General features: G+C 44.7%; 1 protein-coding gene across 5 annotated transcripts in view; it reads left to right on the top strand.

Annotated features, from left to right (window-relative positions):
• C1h10orf90 (similar to human chromosome 10 open reading frame 90) overlaps positions 1-18,400 on the top strand; it is a 233,575-nt gene that overhangs the window by 96,295 nt on the left and 118,880 nt on the right. For 2 of the 5 annotated variants that reach the window (XM_063287197.1, XM_063286673.1), the window contains exon 2: positions 1,462-1,522. The exons of the other annotated variants lie outside the window; for them this stretch is intronic. In XM_063287197.1, coding sequence (XP_063143267.1) covers positions 1,462-1,522 — 61 coding nt within the window. The remainder of the gene's footprint in view (positions 1-1,461; positions 1,523-18,400) is intronic. 5 annotated transcript variants of the gene reach the window in all.

Raw genomic sequence — 18,400 nt, 5'->3', positions numbered from 1 at the left:
CCCTTTCCCCAGTAATCATACTTGAAATTAGACGAGGTGTCCTTGGTCCCCTCTGGATCTACTACGGCTGGAAGGCTTGTGTGTGTGTGTGTGTGTGTGTGTGTGTGTGTGTGTGTGTGTGTGTGTGTGTGTGTTCATATGTGAGTACAGGTGAGCCCGAGCCCTCAGGTGTCATTCCTCTCTGTAGACAGGATCTCTCACTAGTACCTAGGGCTCAACAATATAGTTAGATGATTGGTTGATTGGATTCAAGGATCTAGCTGTCTCCGTTGACTGAGCCATCATCTCTCCTGCTGCCAGGCCTTCTTCACTCCCTTCTTTCAGAGCCCAGTTTGAGTGGAATACCATCACCCTGCTAGACATTGTCATTTTTACTCCACTCATGCCCCAGGCAATCCCCACCCACCTCCTCATCAAAGCTCCGCCCAGCCTCTCACTTGTTCAACTTCCTCACCTTGACTTTTCATCCCATACTCTTTGTTCTCTTGCCCAGGTACATTAACTTGTCTCCTGTTGTGAAATAAGTCACTAAAATAGCTGGGTCCCTTGCTTCCCCAACTCTCAGTTTCTAAACACCCCTGTCCCCATCTGTTTTATTTTTCCTTCTGCTCTTTAGAGGTAGAATTCTAAGAAACTGACAGGCACCATATATATGTCTTTTAAATGTGGGCCAAGCCTGTGAGTGTGGTTCGGTGTTATCTGTTATGATAGCCAGATGACTCGTTCCCCAGACTGAGTTTAATCAGAAGGTGCCTTATCTGGCAGACCTGGCCTAGTCAGGTGACCCCTGGGAAGAGCTAGAGACCTTTAGAATGAAGGATTCTATATTCTGTCAGTGAAGATTGAGAATCAACATGGTGGGGACGTGAGAGGTGCCACACGAGGCACAGGCAGCAACACTGACCCAAAGCAAAAATACAGGGACCCCCAATCTTATATCCAAAAGGAACGGAGTGCTTCTTACTAACTCTTTGAATGAGTCTCTAAGCCTTAGTGTCTAGGGGGACTCAAATGCAAATGAAAGACATCTTCAGCTGACTTCTCCATTCCAGCTTTGCAAAACCTTGAGGTTGAGTCTTGTGTCCCTCTCTTAAATACAGAGCCTTCATCAGCTATTATGGACGTAGGTTAAGGAGGAGGTTGGCTGTAGTGTAGTAGCAGAGAATGGTGCAGGCTACAAGTATGTCTTCTCTTAGCAAGAGAGGTTGAAGGCAAATGGGTTGGTGTGTGAATTTTGACACATAAATTCAAGTTTGCTCTAGAGTCCTACTCATAAACTTATCATGAGTCAACACAAAGGGGTTTTGATTTTAATATTTTAAATGGTTGCCTCGGGGAAGCTGAGGTGAGCAAAGGGCACTGAGCAGGCATGCTGCTCAGGAGAGAGCAGGGGGTTGCTATGGTTTCAATCAGCCACTGTCTCCAGGCTCCTGAAGGCAACCTCTTTTCCTTCTGTCAAAGGCAAGCACTGGGAGAGCATGTGGTCCTGGAGGCATGGAAGCATACTGAAGTAGAGTTCAAGGTAAGGGTTGGTGCAAGTGTGTGAAACGGGTGTGCTCTGCCCATTTACCTATGAACTCTTTTCTTGGGGGAAATCCATGTAGTTTGGGGAGATATCTGGAGCATGCGCTCTGATTTCCAGCTCTATCACCTGACAGTCACTGTATAGAGACATTTATTAAACTTGATGAACTTAAAACATGGATGTCAGATATCATGATTTCTATCAGTCCTTCTTCTGGTTTACTACTAACATGTGACCTTTAAAAAGTCACCTAGGGGACCACTGTTCTTTATAAGCAAAGAAGGATGTATTCACCCCACAGACTGGATTACAACAGTGAGCCTGTGACACAAACATGAATGGTACCTCTCTGAGCTCTGTCCAGACAAGACTGTGGTTCTTGAAGGTTAGGCTATCAGCTCCTTGAATGTCCCCAACGTTGACTCTTGGTATACACAGAGGATTGTATCCTGGAGAGCTCTGTCCCTATGGCTGCTTCATGGTGGATCACCCTTGCTGACTTTTAGGATAACCTTAAGGAAGACGCTCAAGGTGACTCACCCAGGAGTGTTCCTCTGTGTTCATCCAAGTCTGGTGAGCTACTGCCTATTAAGATACCAAGCTCACTGATCCCAAATGCTCACCCAGGAAAGAGCGCCACTCTGGATTGGACTTTTCCAAATTGTTTTAGAGCCTATAAGCCCCTGAGGTCATGGTTCAGATGTTCTGCTGTGGGACAGCCCATTGAGCAAATGGCTGTCTGTGAGATGGTTCTTAAATATACCAAGTTTGAGACTTTTGTAATATCTGGAGACATCTTGGGTTATCACTACTGGAGGCCTGGTGACATGTAGAAACCACTGGCATCTAGTGGGTGGAGTCTAGGGATGGGTGTTAAGCTCCTCACTTCAGATGCTCAGAGAATACACTGGGACCAGCTGTCCATAGGACTCAGTTTGGGAGACCTGTCACCTGGTTGGTCCCTGGGAAGTGTCAGTTAAAGAGTAAACAGTATTTTCCTTGGGCCTTTGTGGTCAACTTCTCTGGTCTGAGGACCAAATAAGCAAAGCCCGGATGCAGGATGCCCTGAGCTATGGTCCATCTGTGTGCAGCTCACAGGGTTCTCAGCAGCATCCCAGCAGGGGGTTCACTATTCGCTCGTCGTAGTCACTGATGCGGACTGGGCTCCATGCCATGTGCTGGCCGACATGTTTCCACATGGATAATCTCATGTAATCCCCATGGCAGCATCTAAGGAGGCAACTGCAATTGTGCTGGGGAGAGGGAAATGGCTTCCTTCTGCCCTTCTGGATGCGTTGGCTGGACTACAAATTGAATTGGCAAAAGACAGATGAACAAGAGAAAACCCAGTTTTAATTACTTACATGAACACGGGAGTCAGATGACCGAATCGTCTCATGAGTGTATGACTCTCAGAACTTCTGAGGAGTGCCGGGGTAATGGAGCTGAGCTGTGAGGAGGGAGAAGGAAGGCTCACAGTGAAGGAACCCCATCTTGCTCTGCAGATAAACTCTCCCAACATCTGCTGGTCACATTTATCCCCAAACAGCCTCTCCCTTATGTCCAGCCCTTCACTACTGCAAAGTCATTGGGTTTTCTTTATAGATGAAAATTTGTTTTACAAAAAAGAAGTCAGCTTTTCAGATCTGCGTCTGAGCTTGTGCTTTCTCAGAATAACTAGTTTGAGATTTACTCTGGTCTATTTTGGGGTGGTATATTCTGGTCCCCCACAGCTGTGTTTTGAGAGGGTGTGTCCTGAGCCCCAATACCTGTCTCTCTCTCTTACACCTGGAAAAACAGCTTCAGATGGTCAGACTTTTCCTGCTCCAATGCACATCTGGCCTTATACATGGCTACTTATGTTCAAAGGTGAGACCTAGTAAAGCCACTGCAGGGCTCACTCGTAGAGCCAGGTCCTGCTTCCCTGTGCTTTTGCAACAAGTGGCCTGGCTCTGGCTTGTGATGTTTGCATTTCCTGTGTCACAAACTCTCCACTGTGGCCAGTGTCCAGACGTCAACTCAATACCCTACAACTCAGAGGTGGGAGCCTTAAAGATACTTGTCTTTAAAGGCTGTGTGAGCTGGCCACAGAGTGCCACTGCAAACGGACCTGGTAGAGTGACACCATCCCTCCAATGCCTAGGCATCTCAGTTCCTGTAGACAGGGTAAATATAGTCTTGCATTGACTGATGGGCATCAGTAAGTCACAAAAGAGGGGTGCTTCTGAAAGGTGGGTTCCTGGGCTCTGTAGACTTCATTGTGTGATGTCCCCCACCCCAGTAGGCTATGAGCACCTAGTGGTCATTATAGCAGTATCGATGTGTTTTATAAAGACAAGGATAAGTTTTATAGAGTGTGGTATGGTGAGGTGAGGTGAATGCTTTGGTGGGCCCATGCTGAGGCATCTCTTCCCCTGAGGTACCAGCCATAAGCCAGGCGTAGTATAGAATAGAGTTTACTTGGGGGCATTGGAAGGGAAGTTGAGGAGAGGTTGGGGGGAGAGGAGGAGGAGGAGAAGGCGAAGAAGGAGGAGAAGAAGGAGAAGAGGGAGAAGCAGACAGCCAGGAACACATGGAGAGAGAAGATGAAGGGGGAATGGGGAGAGGGAGAAAGGGGTTAGGGAGAGTGAAGGGGGTTAGAGACAGAGGGAAGGGGCACAGAGAGTGAAAAGGACCCAAACAGTCTCTTTTACAGCAAGCTAGGTTTACCTAGCAATAGCTGTTGGGCAGAGCCTAGAAGGAATGCCAACAAGTATCCTCCTTAACACTGCAGACAATGTCCATGGAAACCGACTGTGGCTTCAGAAATCCAAATGTTCTGTCCCAGGAACAGGACACTGAATTCTCTATACACATGACTTTGTGCCATTGAAGGCAAGGCAATTTCCACACCACAAAGGATACTTAGTGCTACCTTGGAGAGCACGAGAGCCCTGAGCAGTAGACACCTCTCTCTGGCGTATCTGAGACTATCCCATCTCAAACTTAATGCACACAGCAACTTTTTCACATTGCCTTGGTAGCTAGGAGGCCGCATTTCCCCACAGACCTGGAGTCTTCATGGAGGAATACGCTTGGCCCAGGGATCAGCAATATTAGGAGGTGTGGCCTTCTGTGGGGGTGGGATTTGAGACCCTCCTCCTAGCTGCCTAGAAGACAGTCTTCTCCTGGCTTTCTTTGGGTGAAGATATAGAACTCTTTGCTCCTCCAGCACCATGCTTGCCTGGATGCTGCCTTGCTTCCTGCCTTGATGATAATGGACTGAACCTCTGTAAGCCAGCCCCAATTAAATGTTCTTATAAGAGTTGCCTTGGTCATGGTGTCTCTTCACAGCATGAAAACCGTAAGACATACATAGTATTAGTTATGCGTGGGATGCTGACCCTTGGGCAGGGGGCCAGCTTGTGGACTTTACTCCCATGCTGGCTATGAGTGGGAATAGAGCTGGCCAGACAAATCCCTGTGGATCAAGGAAGCTGCCAGATGCTGGTGTGAGCTGGCACCCAGAGGAGGGATGTTTGGCTATCTCATCAGGGTTCTTTGGGAGTGTGCCAACAGAGTCCCGTGGATCAATGCTGGACAGCAGCTGCTGAGCCTATAAGCTTCCTCTGGGCAGCCTGGCCTGCTGGGGCAGAGGGGCCAGAAGTAGTCAGCACCTCTCCTAAAGGGTGGCCTGACCAGCTCTTCAGCTGCCAAACATGAGGCTTTAGTGTAGAGGCTGTGTCAGGCCATAGCACTTCCTGTTTGTTGATCAGTAGAACTTACTGGTCATAGCTTTCACCTCCCCAGTTTAGCTCCCAGTAATGGGGGTTCTTTCTCAACTTTCAAATTTGCATCTCTGCTTTCTGCACAGAGCAGTTCCATCAGCAGGTGTTGATGGGTGCTTAGCAGGCCACCTGGGGTTGGGGGGAGGAGGGCAGAGCTGGCTGGCTTCAGCACCCACACATCTGTGCCTCCCAGTCTGCTCCCCTGGCTTCCCTTCCTGCCTTTGGCTCCATATGGACCATGAGTGCTGTTTCTCTGAGGACCCCTTGTTTAAACAGCAGCTGTGCTTCCAAGAAGTGACATCCTTGGTCACACCTAAGCCTCCCTGGGCTGTTGACATGTCATGCTCCTCTGGTACAGACAGCAAAAATATCCCTTCCTCATCGGCATCCGGGTTACCAAAATTCCACAGTTCCACAGCCCAACTCTGGGAGCGAATTTTAATGAATTCGCCCGAAACTTGTGCAGCAGTGATAAAATGTAATTGAGTGCAATTTCACTCCCACACCAGCCTCTAAGCTGCAGAACCCCAGCCAGCTCGCTGGGAGGCAATTTCATCACCATGGAGTTACCGTGTCCTGAGGTATGTGAGCCTTGTGCAGGCCCGAATGAAACTCGAGGTGAATTTTCATCAGGACACTACAAGCAGAGGCAGGCAACACTGCCATTAAGATTAATTAGAGGGTGAAGGCCCTCATGTGGGAGCTGGGACAGTCCTAGTACATCTTTCAGAGGTTCGTTCTCCAAAACCGTCTCAGATTATTTTTCCAGCTGCTTCTGTACTTTACGGTGTGCACGTAGGTTCTTCTTCCCCCCCCCACCCCCACTTTGCTCTTGACTTTATTGGAAAGGCTAAGAGGTGATTTCTAATCCACAGGGAACACATCTTTGCCCAAGGCCAGGGTAAAAGTCCATGACAGGAAGTGGGGACTGCTTATTGCTTTTGTCTGGTATTTCCTGTGGGAGTTCCATTTATCCCAGGTGGCTTGAGGGAATGTCTGAGACCTCTACATACCGTCGTAGGAAACCAAACTGCCTGGTGTATGAGACCTCTAGAGTAAGGATATCTTCTATTTGTTTAAATGTTTTGGGGATGTGGCATATGAAAATTATATCAGATTTACACCTCAACATACAGTAATAAAATTGAGAGGAACATAGCCATGGGCCACTCAATAATGCATTCCCCCAGATTCATATCCACATATTTATACGTTGCTGGTGAGCCACACCCACTTGTTTGCATGCTACCCACCTACTTGCTTATCACCCACCAGATATAGTCACAATTTACATAGCACCCTAAAGCCACACCCATTATTATATACTTCCCTTATCAAGTCTATCTACTTACTGCTCACAAGCCACACCCACCTATTTACATATTGTGCTGTCCCCTCTCTTGCCACCTTGAAAAAGTTGGATCCTTGCAACAGAGATAATATGACCCATAATGCCAATGGTGCTTATTCTCTGACCTTTTGAGGCAATATATACCACTGACCCCTGATAGAGAAGCCCATCTGGGGGTGACTTTGATCCCTCACAGTCTGAAGGGCTTCCTACTCAATGCAGAGGTATGTTTTTTAGTGATGATCATGAGTTAGGTCTCTCTGGTTTGGGATCCGTGCCCTTCAGGGGCATTGATGGCTACTGGGAGTCAGGTGGGGCAGGAGAGCAAGGTTTGCTGTTGGGGAGGGCCTCATGGCTGTGTCTCTCCAGCCTGTGCTCAGTGTGGTGGCAGCTTATCTTTTGCCATTTGTCACTGTGCTTCGAGCATTCAACACAGTGACAGATAGTTTGCCAATGAGGTAAAGGGGAAAATTCATTTCGGTTCCCCCCCCCCCATTGTAAGTCAAATGCTGAAATCGCTAGTGTGTCTTCATCGTTAGTGGAATCTTCCCTTAGTAAAAAATCAGGGGAGGCTCGCTTATTTTATTTTAACAGTAACATTCTCTGGACAGTGGGGACCATACGACAAAAGAGGGAAATATTCTCTTTGCTATGTAACTTTGCTCTAAGAACAAACTGAAAATGGTCAGGGAAACCGCGGGTGACTCCACTGAGATAGCGTACTGACTGCAAGCAGCGAATAGTATACATTGAAAAAGCAGCATCTCCATGCGGCACAGCCTTCCCAGCTGACAGGCTCTGGGAAAAATAAGAAAAGGACTCAGATTTTAATTAAAACTTTTTTTTTTTCATAGCTGGGGATGGAACTCAGGACCTTGCATATTCTAGGCAAACGCTGCTCTACCACTGAGACATATCCCCGGGCAGAACCAGGCCTCTAAAAGGCCAAATGCTGTGCATTTCTCCAAGGTGTCTAACTTTACATTACCCGTTATAAATAATGAGATGTGGCTTATTCCTGAGGGTCTGATTCTAGTAGAATTTCCACCAAGCATCGTGAGTTTGACTAATGTTAGCAAGTGCTTAGAAATACATTCCTGACTCGCTTACTGAGAGGAACAGCTCTGGGAAAAGTCGTGTAAAATGTCCTGAGTTGGCGTTGGAGTTCTCTGAAGTTCACTTTCTCAGTGTGACGATATTGGTCCACAGAGCCTACAGAGACATATTGGGGTGTGAGGTGGGACCTTTCTCACTGATGAGTCCCCACATACAAATGACTATACTTAACTCCACAAGAGCAGGCCACTGTGAGGCAAGGCACACCTCTATGTTTTCTCCAGAAGCATGACTCTTCTCCTTCATCCTATGTCAAGAGTTGAAGCATCCCAATGTCCCTACCTGGGATGCCCCAGCCTCAAACCATGAGCACAAGTCAGCTTCTGTTCTTTATAAATTTCCTAGACTTGGATATTCTGTGACAACAAAAGAAAGTGCATCAAATCCCCTAATGACAAGGAAGATCTCTGGGTTGATTGGTTTAGATTTATTTTTGTAGTTTCTGTTTGCTGTTGATGGTGTTTTTGTGTATGTATATATATGCATGTATGACCATGTATGTGCATGTATGTCTGTATGAGTGAGTATATTTGTGTATGTGTGGAGGCCAGAAATTGATACTAGATGTTTTCCTCAATTCATTCTCCACCTATTTTTAAAATGCAAAAAAAAAACCCAAAAAACAAAACAAAACAAAACAACATCCAGGATCTCTCATTGAACCTGGATCTTGCTCATTTGGCTGGACTTGTTGAAGCCACCAGATCCACCTGTCTCCATCCCCTAGTGATACAGTACACATCACTCTGAATGCTGGGGATCTGACCTCAGGACCTCACGCTTCCATAGAAAGTACTTTCCCTGTGAAGTGTCTCTCCAGCCCATGGTCTTAGACATAGCCAAGATGTTCCAAGGGCCCTGGTTTCCTTGTAGATCATTTTACCAACACAAATCAGTAGCAGCAATTGCAAGAGACTGGCCCTGGGCAGCAGGCAGGAGAGGAACAAGGTTAGGGAGGATAAGAATGGTCCTGTCCTTGAGCTGCTGTAGTGGCTTTTCCAGCTGCTTTCAGAGCTGTGTTTAGTGGTAGCTTGAGCAGCACAGTGAGAGGTAAGCCGTAAGCCCTTGACCTTTGGTTGTCTGAGAAGTGATGAATGAAGAAGGGTGAATGCCATCTACAGAAAGGAAATCAAGTGTCTCTAAAAGTGAGACACTTTCCCAACCGAACTATCGACTGTTGAATGGCTCTGGAACAGAGAGAATCATTGTCCTCAGCTGTTCACTGAGCTCCAGCCGGTAGTTCCAAACTTGAGATCATACAGACGGCCTTGGTAGATTACAGAATAAAACATGGAGACATGAGCAGGGGCAAGAGACGTGTGGGGAAGGGGATTTGGAAGAGTAGAGGTAGAGAAATCAAAATGCATTTTATAACCGCCTGAAAGTGTTAAGGAAAAAAATTTGATTTTATAAAAGGAAGCTGCACATGGGCCCTGAGGGGACAAACCTCTGGTGGGTCCTGTGAGGAGGCAGATTCTAATGAGAACTGAGGAAATAGGGAAATGTCCTCAATGCTTATCTTAAAAATTCCAGAGAGCACCTAGTCAGGAGTGCCCTTCCAGTGAGAGCAATAGGAGGATAGGGCACTGACCTATGAGGAAACGGTGGTTATAAACTCCTTCTATAATGTGTTATTCTCTGAGCCAAACTGCTACCATGATCCTCTGTGCCTAATTCTGAGAGTCTATCATGTGGGCTACTGACATTCTCTACTAGAGGGAGTAGGTGGGGACTGTCGGATAGTCGTTACACCCTTTCCAGCATCTAGCCACTCTTCTTATCACTTGCACGCAATTCTATCCTACATGCATGTGGCCTCGTGGGCTCTGTGATGGGTAAGAGAACAGACTAGAAGACTCAGGGGAGGAACCGCACCTATGCAATCATTGGAAACCATCATCCAGCCATGCTGGATGCAGACCTTCCAATATGGCTGCTTGGGGGGTCACCCACACTCTTCTCAGTAACCCCTCACTCACACTCTGCAAGAAAGCTCAATAAACTCATTGATCTCCAGGGAGAATCATGAACTTTGGTTCATTTTTAAGATCTTGGGGTGAGGCAAGCAGTCACATGTTTTTCAGGGAACAATTTTTGTGTGTGTGTGACAATAGCCCATCCAGTGTACCAGAGAATTCTGGCTAATTCAGCCATCATAGACTTAAAAAAAACTTTCCATATAAATTACTAAGTGTGGGTATTTTAGCTCAAAGGAGTGAACTTCAGTGATGTGGAAAAGCCACACAGTCCAAGTTCCATTTCCTTAATAATTCACATAATGAGGTCAGGGCCCTTTAGAGTCTCTAGTGACAAATTGCCCGTATATCGTCCAGGAGGCCTGATGCAATTCACACACATTCTCCCATCACTGCCAGGGGTAAACTGAGCTGGGTCCTGGGGACATGAGGTATATGAGCAGCCCTCCTCATTAGCTGTCCATCTTGTGGGAAGAGGAGAGATAAGGTGAGTACCAGTCAGTGGGCGTGTGTCACATAAGTGATGATGTGGGCCGTGGAGCCAGCCCCTCACCCCTGGTTCAGATGGAGTAATACTTTCACCAGTGTTATCAAATACCAGGGAAATCAATTCAAGGATTCATATTGGTTCAGAGTTGGATGGGAGTGTCAATTATTATAGGGGAAAGGCCTGGTGACAGGCATGTCTATGGCAGGATGCTGTCACCTCTCATATCTTGGTGGAACAGAAAGCAGAGAAAGTGAGAGTGCCAGCATTTATGTAGCTTTCCCCTTTCCCCTTTTAACTCAGTGCAGGACCCCAGTCGATGGAATGTGTCACCTGCACTCAGGATGGGTCTTCCCTCCTCCATCTTCTCTGAAAACGTCTTTAAATATATGCCCACTGTTACGTCACCTACATGATTCTACATCCCTGGGACTTCACAGTGAAGACTGGCTCTCTTGTATGGAAAAGGCTCAAGAAATGCACACCAGGATAGCTGGACAGTCTTGAAGGACCAGTCGCCATTACTGGCTGGGCTTGGGAAGTAGGGAGAGAAAGCATATAGAAGAATTGGAGAGGGGACGAGGCATGCGGCCAGGCTGCGGGGTTTCACAGCTCTTTGGTGGAGTAGTCTCAGGGGATGCACCTGCCCAAGGAGGCAGGGATAGGATTGCAGAGTGTGTTACATGACATGCTTTAGGGATTGGATTTCATCTTGAAGGCAGTGAGAGCCACAGGAGGGTTTTAAGGGAGAAAGAGGGGACTGATAAGGTTCATGTTTCTGATTTAAAAGATGCTCTCCTATTGAGTCTGGAGGCTGCTTTCACCTTTCTAGTATGGGGCTGGTAAGGCAGGTAACACAAACATAAGGTGACAGCAGCCTGGTCTGGGATATTTGTAGTTAAGGTGAATGAAGACGGAGTAGAACCACAAGAAGGTGACAACACAGCAGCAGATGCATTCCTACCAGGAATGAGGAGGGGTGGATTTCTGATGTCAGCATGAGGGTGAGGAGGGATACCAGACACCTGGGGACAGCTGGGACATGCTGTTAGTCTTGGGCTTATAAGGGATGAGGAGAGAAGAAAGAGTCTGGGTTTCCTTGTTTCTTAACTTAGGGACTTGGTGTATACCTCAGGCTGTCCTTGGACTCATGACTCTTCTGCCTCAGCCTTCTGAGGGCTGGGATTACAAGGCTGAGCCATATTACCTGGTTGTGCTTTTGTTTGTTTTCTTATGGTGCTGTGGACTGAACTAGAATCTGTGTGTACTAGGCAATGTGCCACTACTGTATGTTGGGAGGTTTGGGGATAACTCTCAAAAGTGGGTTCTCTGCCTGGTATTGCTAAGAGCTGCATATACAGTAGAGGATGGGAAGTATAAACGAGTTCAGGGTGGGGTTTGGTTAGGGGAAGATATAACTCAGGAGAGGTTCAGGTGTTCCTATTTTGGTAGCATCATGCTGGGTGGGGTGCCTGTACACTTCTCTATGCATGATACTCCCATAAGTCTTAAATATCATATGATTTCATTCCACTTTGTGCTAGCCATCCAGGGACCTCCTGCGTGCCAGGCTAGCTTTCACTGCAAACACTCCCTTTTGTGTTTTATTATGAGTCAGGATCTTGCTGAGCTGCCCGGGGTAGCTTTGAATTCACTCTGTAGTCCAGAAAGGCTTTGAAGTCACCATCTACCTGACCCAGCCTCCTGAGCTGCTGGCATTATATGTGTCCATCGCCAAGCTTAGCTGATTGTCAAAAGAGTCATAACAGTTTTATCACCTGAGATGATCATTTGAACATATCTCCTAGAAGTAGCCCTCTTTTCTAAGTAGAGCCCTCATAGAGGCCCCCAGGTGTAACTCTGTCACTTGGACTCAGAGTTATGATTCCTCCCTGGGTTGTCTGGGGTTACGGTGGGTTGCACACAGATGCTCATGGGCTTTTACCAACCCAGCTTCTTCTTTTCAGACCTCTAAGGAATACACCAAGTTGCCATTAGCATCTGAGAATGCTGACCCCAAAACCCTGGGAATGAACTTGAAGAATATCCCATCCCTAAAGGGTTATTTCTTCCATTTCCTGGAAGCCTGGTCCTCCAGCTAGCAATAGGCTGCTGGCACGTTGCGGCTGTGCTCTGTTGGAGTTCCACAGACTGGCTCATAAATTGAATTTCATTTTTAGAACTGGGATGAAATGAGGAAATAATTTCACATTCTATACATTTATTGAAATTATATCAAAATAAGCAATGAAGGAAAATTTCTCTTGGTAATATAATTTCAAGGATCATTTCTTGAGTTTGCAGCTAGGAAAGCATCCACAAATGTCCAGGTCTGATAACCATGGGGAGGAACCGTCTGGGCTCTATTTTGAACTTGAAGGGAATAGACAGCATCACAGAATGGCTCCCTTTGTGGAATCTCAGCTCACTGCTGCACCTGCCTATCCACCCCTATTAAATTTGTGTGTGTGTGTGTGTGTGTGTGTGTGTGTGTGTGTGTGTGTGTGTGCTCGCGCTCATGTGTGTGTGCTTGTGTGTGTGCATATATGTGTGTGTGCCATTGCACACATTCAGAGGTCACAGGACAACTTGCAGGAGTTACTCTTCTCATTCTATCATATAAATCCTGGGGTTTAGGGGCTCGAACTCAGGTCCTAAGTGTTGACAGTAAGTGCTTTTATCCCCCGAGCTAGCTATTCTGCTGCTCCCCATTAGTTTTATTTTAAACGACCTATGAAAAGATTGATAAATCATCTGTCCTAGTTCCCTACTTCTTTCTCTTCACTCTCTTTATTATTATTTTTTTTTCTTTTCTCAGAGTCTCACGCTATGTACCAGGTTGGACTTGAACTCATGAAAATCCTATTCCCTCCGCCTCCTGAACGGTGGAATTACCAGTGTGTGTCACTGGGCCTGGCTTCCCAGTTCATTTTCTAGTCTGGATTTGGTGCCCAGATGCCACTACACCTAATACTATCCCAGCTCCTTCTCTTCCTCCTTCCCCTGCAAACCCATCAACTCATTTTGTAAACAGGCAAAGTTTGCCCAAAGTCAAATTGCGATTTAGTGAGAGGTTGAAGTATCCAGGATTCCAGTAGGACCAACTACCTAGCTGTCCCAGCCTTCCTTATTTAATTGCCTGGTTCTAAGGTTAAGTTCTCCCATACACACATCTCAAGAGAAGCAGCAACTTCGGTGCATTGCATTCAAATTGCCTTCTGTGAGGTCATGAGACGTCCGGGGGAGGCTTTTGCGCATTTTAAACATTCTCAGGGGAGGCGAGTGCATGCCTCCTTTGTCTCCTGATTATCTGCCATTCTTATGTTTCTTTCCCTTTCAGTATGATGCTGGTCCGACTGTACCACACAGTCTGTGGAATATCTAACACAGGTATCATCAGCGGGAGAAGTCATTTGAAGCAAAAGTGTCTGTGGCTTTCATGCATGTTTTCTGAGACAAAGGGGAAAGCAGATGTTATTTTTAGCTTAAAATGTATTGTGTTGTCTCTGCAGCATTGCTGGGGAAAATTGGGAATGAGGAATGCGCTGGAAGAGGAATCCATCATTGTGCTGACAAAATTAACAGAAATGATAGATCACTAACTTTCCCCGCGATCACTGCATGTCCTGAATGGCACTTAATGGATTTCTGTTATGTCTAATGAGGTACCGCAATGTGGGTGATGCATATACAAATGTGTACACAGAACCACAAGTGCACACCCTATAGCAACCACCAAAACCAAGAGTGAATATGTACAGCGATCTCTGCCCCTTTATGTCCTTCCCTGGCCCATTATTATTCCCCAAGGTTGTCCTGGTTCTTTTTTTTTTTCCTATGACACAAAACTATTTTTGCCCCTTGAACTTGATAGAACCAAAATAATGTGCTCTGGCATCTGAATTCACTTGCTTTACACGACGTCCAGGGTTTAACCTTGTCCTCCTACTATGTTTCCATGGTTTAGTATTCTTGTTCATGAGGTATAATATTCTACTATATGAGTCTATATATGTATCTAATTCTTATGTCTGTCTGTCTATCTATCTATCTATCTATCTATCTATCTATCTATCTATCTATCTATCTATCTATCTATCTCCCCTTGCTATTTCTTTGTTCTACTGTTGCTCAGCATTTGGCTTATTTCCACAGTTTAGATGTGATGAGCAAAGCTGACAAAACCATTCCTGAGTGCATCATCTGTAGACGTGTTAGTCCACTCCTCTTGGATATATGCCTGGAAGTAGGATGACTGATCCTAGGGTAAGTATGGAGGGCGTTGCTGTGTGGATAATTTCCCGAAGTGGCTGTCCTATGTCTACCTTCTCAGCTGCAGCAATGGAGCCGGAGTTGCCCTCACTCTCTCTAAAGCTGGAGACTGCTCAATACTTTAATCTGAGCTCTTCTGCTCTGTTTCTTTGCTCTAGTTGCACAGGTGACTGGCAATGCTCAACATCTGTTACTTTGCTGGCTAGAAGTCTCTCTGAAACCTTTAGCCAGGTTTTAAAACTGTGTGTTCTCCCTTTTGTTTATTTATCTGAAGGCATTCTTAAGATATTCATGGCTAGAGATATATGTATTATGGATACCCTTTCTCCATCTAAGACTAGACTTTTTCTGTCTTAATGGTGTCTTTTGATGAATATGGTTGTGATTTTTTTTTCCTGAGGTTTCATTTATCTTTTAAAGCCCACATCAAAAAAAAAATTTTTAAAGGGCTGGAGAGATGGCTCAGCGGTTAAGAGCACCCGACTGCTCTTCCAGAGGTCATGAGTTCAATTCCCAGCAACCACATGGTGGCTCACAACCATCTGTAAAGAGTTCTGATGCCCTCTTCTGGTGTATCTGAAGACAGCTACAGTGTACTTATATATAATAAATAAATAAATAAATAAATCAAAAAAAAATTAAAGCCCACATCTTTTTTTTGTATTCTTTAAAAGAAATCTGTAACTTACCTGTAGTGATGACAATATTCTCCCCCCTTTCTATTTTCTTCCAGAGGTATTAGCATCTGACATTTCTTCTGTGGGACCATCAGGATTCTGTAATTGATTCGTGTTGACGGTGTGAGGCAGGGTCAGGGTTTATCCCAGATCCCAGGCATATGTCCATTTGACCCACAAAAACTGATTGAAAAATCTCTCCTACTTAGCACACTACAGTGGTATGCTAAGTGTCTTATTGTTTTGTGTTATTTAGTTGTCACAATAGCCTGAAAAGACTATTTGCTGCCAAGTCTGATGACTTAAGTTCAATTCCTGGGACACACAGGTGGAAAAAGAGAAATGACTCCTAAAAGTCATCTTCCGACTTCCACATGTGCACCACAGCATGTGTGTGTCCCCTGCAAAGAAATGAATGAATGGACAAATGCATTAATTTAGTTAAGATATAGATACCGAGTTCATCCTCATCATACACACAAGGAAACAGAGGCTTACAGAGACTGAATAATGTACTCTGGTGGTGCAATAGGAGCGTCAGGTCTTCCTCCATCCCTGGTCTCCATGGAGACATGCTACTTCCACACTTATGGTCAAGCTGTGAGTTGTATGACAAGCAGAGAAGAAAAGGCTAGTGGGTGGCATCTTTAGACTGCAGGGAAATGGGATGACTGCATTTTCAGAGTGTCTTGCCAGCCAGGGTTTCCAGATTTGGCTCACTCTAGCCTCAGATCAAATTAGACACACACCACACACACACACACACACACACACACACAGAGAGAGAGAGAGAGAGAGAGAGAGAGAGAGAGAGAGAGAGAGAGTGATAGATACCAGTTCATGGCTACTTTATCCCATGAATTCAGTCCAGCATGCATTTCTGAGACAGCTAGTCGGTAAAAGACGACCCTAGAGGAAAAGCAGGTGAATAAAGCCTAGAACATTGCTTTAAAAACATCCAATTCTGTATAAAGAAACGTAAATACCATTGTCCAAGGTGCCACAAGCAGTGGACAGAGTCCACATGGAGGCAGGGGTAGCAGTTACTTGTTACAAAAGTGTTTGTTATTCTTTAGGCCCCTATGCACACTTTGAAAACATTCTCTCTAACCTTGGGATGATTTTTTGAAGTAGATTTATTTATTCCTCTTTGCAAGGGATAATGGCATGCTCTGCATTTTGCATCTGGTTTACAAAGCGCAAAGAAGACTTAAGCTCCAAACTGTCTGATTCTAAAGCTGACTCATCTTCTGTTTCTCAACCTGATGCCCTGAGGAGAAAGCACAGAGGAAAGGCATATTAATTCTGGTTAAAGGACAGTAGTAGCATTGGTACTTGGTTTAATTAAACTGTTTAAACATTTAAGACCAATGTAGGCTCACATGCAATTTTAGAGCTGATACACAAGATCTCATGTACTGTTTATCTACCATACCCCTTCTGTCACCATAATATCTTACAAAGAAACATAATAGTTTCATAACCTGAATATAGACATGGATACAGTCGGGACAGAATATTCACATCGCAGGTAGCACCCTCTCCTATTGACCTTATAAACTCATGCAGTGCAGACCCCCTCCTGTTGTCCCCAGGTCGCTAATGCCAGATGAATGCCTATCTGTTCTCCATGTTAAGAATGTTAGAGGGGTTGGGGATTTAGCTCAGTGGGGTTGGGGATTTAGCTCAGTGGTAGAGCGCTTGCCTAGCAAGCACAAGGCCCTGGGTTCGGTCCCCAGCTCCGAAAAAAAGAAAAGAAAAAAAAAAAGAGAGAGAATGTTAGAAGGGTGAAATCATAGATCCCATAGCTGCTTGGAGTAGCTTCATCATCCAGCATCTTCTTTAAAGGAATTCATCTGGGTCATGGTATAGTTACTTCTTGTTTATTGTAGAGTGGGCTCCACAATTGGATGCACCACAGTTTGTTCACATTGCAAGATGTCTGGACTGCTTCAAGGTTTCTGCCCTTGCAAATTCAGCTGCTGTAAATACTCAGACGCAGGTCTTTTGTGTATTCATATCTTTATTTCTGTGAGAGAAGTGTCTAGGGGTATAATTTTCAGTACACATACATAACATTGTATGTTTTGTTAGATTTTGACTGGAGAATTATATTCTTTTGAGCAACTGTAAATGCTATTGAATTTTTGGGGGGCCTTGAGTTCATTCCAATATACAAAAATAGAATTAGTTTTTGTATGCTGATTTTTGTCTTACAACATTACTGAATTCACTCATTATTTCTGGAAGATGTTTTGTGAGTTCATGGAAAGTCATGTCATCCTAATGTAGGATCTCTTCTTTCTCTCCCTCTCCCTTCCTTTCTGTGCTGGGGATCAAAACAAGCCGTGCATGTATCCTATCACTGGGTCATATCCTTAGCCCTATTTATTTTTCAAGATACATTCCTTTCATTTTCTTTCCCTACTACATTGTGAGAAATTCCCATATTATCTTGAATAAGAATAGGAGAAAAAGACACCCCTTATTCCTGATCAGGGAATGTTTAGTTTTTCATTATGCATAATGTTACTCATTGGTTGTTTTAAGCAATTTGTAGATTTTTTTTCCGATAATAGTGTCTTCGTAAAGGAGCATTCCATTTGTGAAATAGTTTTTTTCTCCATTATTTGAATAATGAGATTATTTTTAGCCTTGACTATACTAGGTTACACTGAGTTTTTAATATAGGCATAAAGCCTATGCTTCTGTTATAAACCCAACTTTGTCACAATTGTCTTTTAATATATTACTGAATTCCATTTGCTAACAATTCCTGAAGAGTCTTTTTGCTGTATTTATCAGAGATTGGGAAGTAGCATTTGGTCTTATGCATCTTTCTGGTTTGGGTATTTCAGAGTAATAATAGTAGATAAATAAAATGGGAGAGATGTGTACTACTGTTTGATGAAATTATTTAGAATTGATTTAGCAAGATTTTAAGTGTTTGGTAGAACTTTTCAATGAGATCATGGAGATGTTTATTTAAAAGGATAAATTATGAGCTTTGAAATTCCTTGGATGCCTATAAGGATAGTCAACTATGTATTTGACATTAAACAAGTTGTGGTAATTTGTTTCCCAAAGGAGTTGACTGTTTTGTCTCAGTTTGTCAAGGTTTTATGTGTAGAGTTTATAATATTCTCTAGTTGTCTTTTGGGCATCTGTTGGGCCTATACGCATGCTTCATGTTTGAAGAATTGTCTATAGCATTCTCTAATTGTCATTC

The sequence above is a fragment of the Rattus norvegicus genome, chromosome 1 (genome assembly GCF_036323735.1).
Source record: "Rattus norvegicus strain BN/NHsdMcwi chromosome 1, GRCr8, whole genome shotgun sequence".
Classification (NCBI taxonomy): Eukaryota; Metazoa; Chordata; class Mammalia; order Rodentia; family Muridae; genus Rattus; species Rattus norvegicus.
The sequence above is the reverse complement of the archived record's forward strand: the minus strand, read 5'-3'. Positions and strand labels throughout refer to the sequence as shown.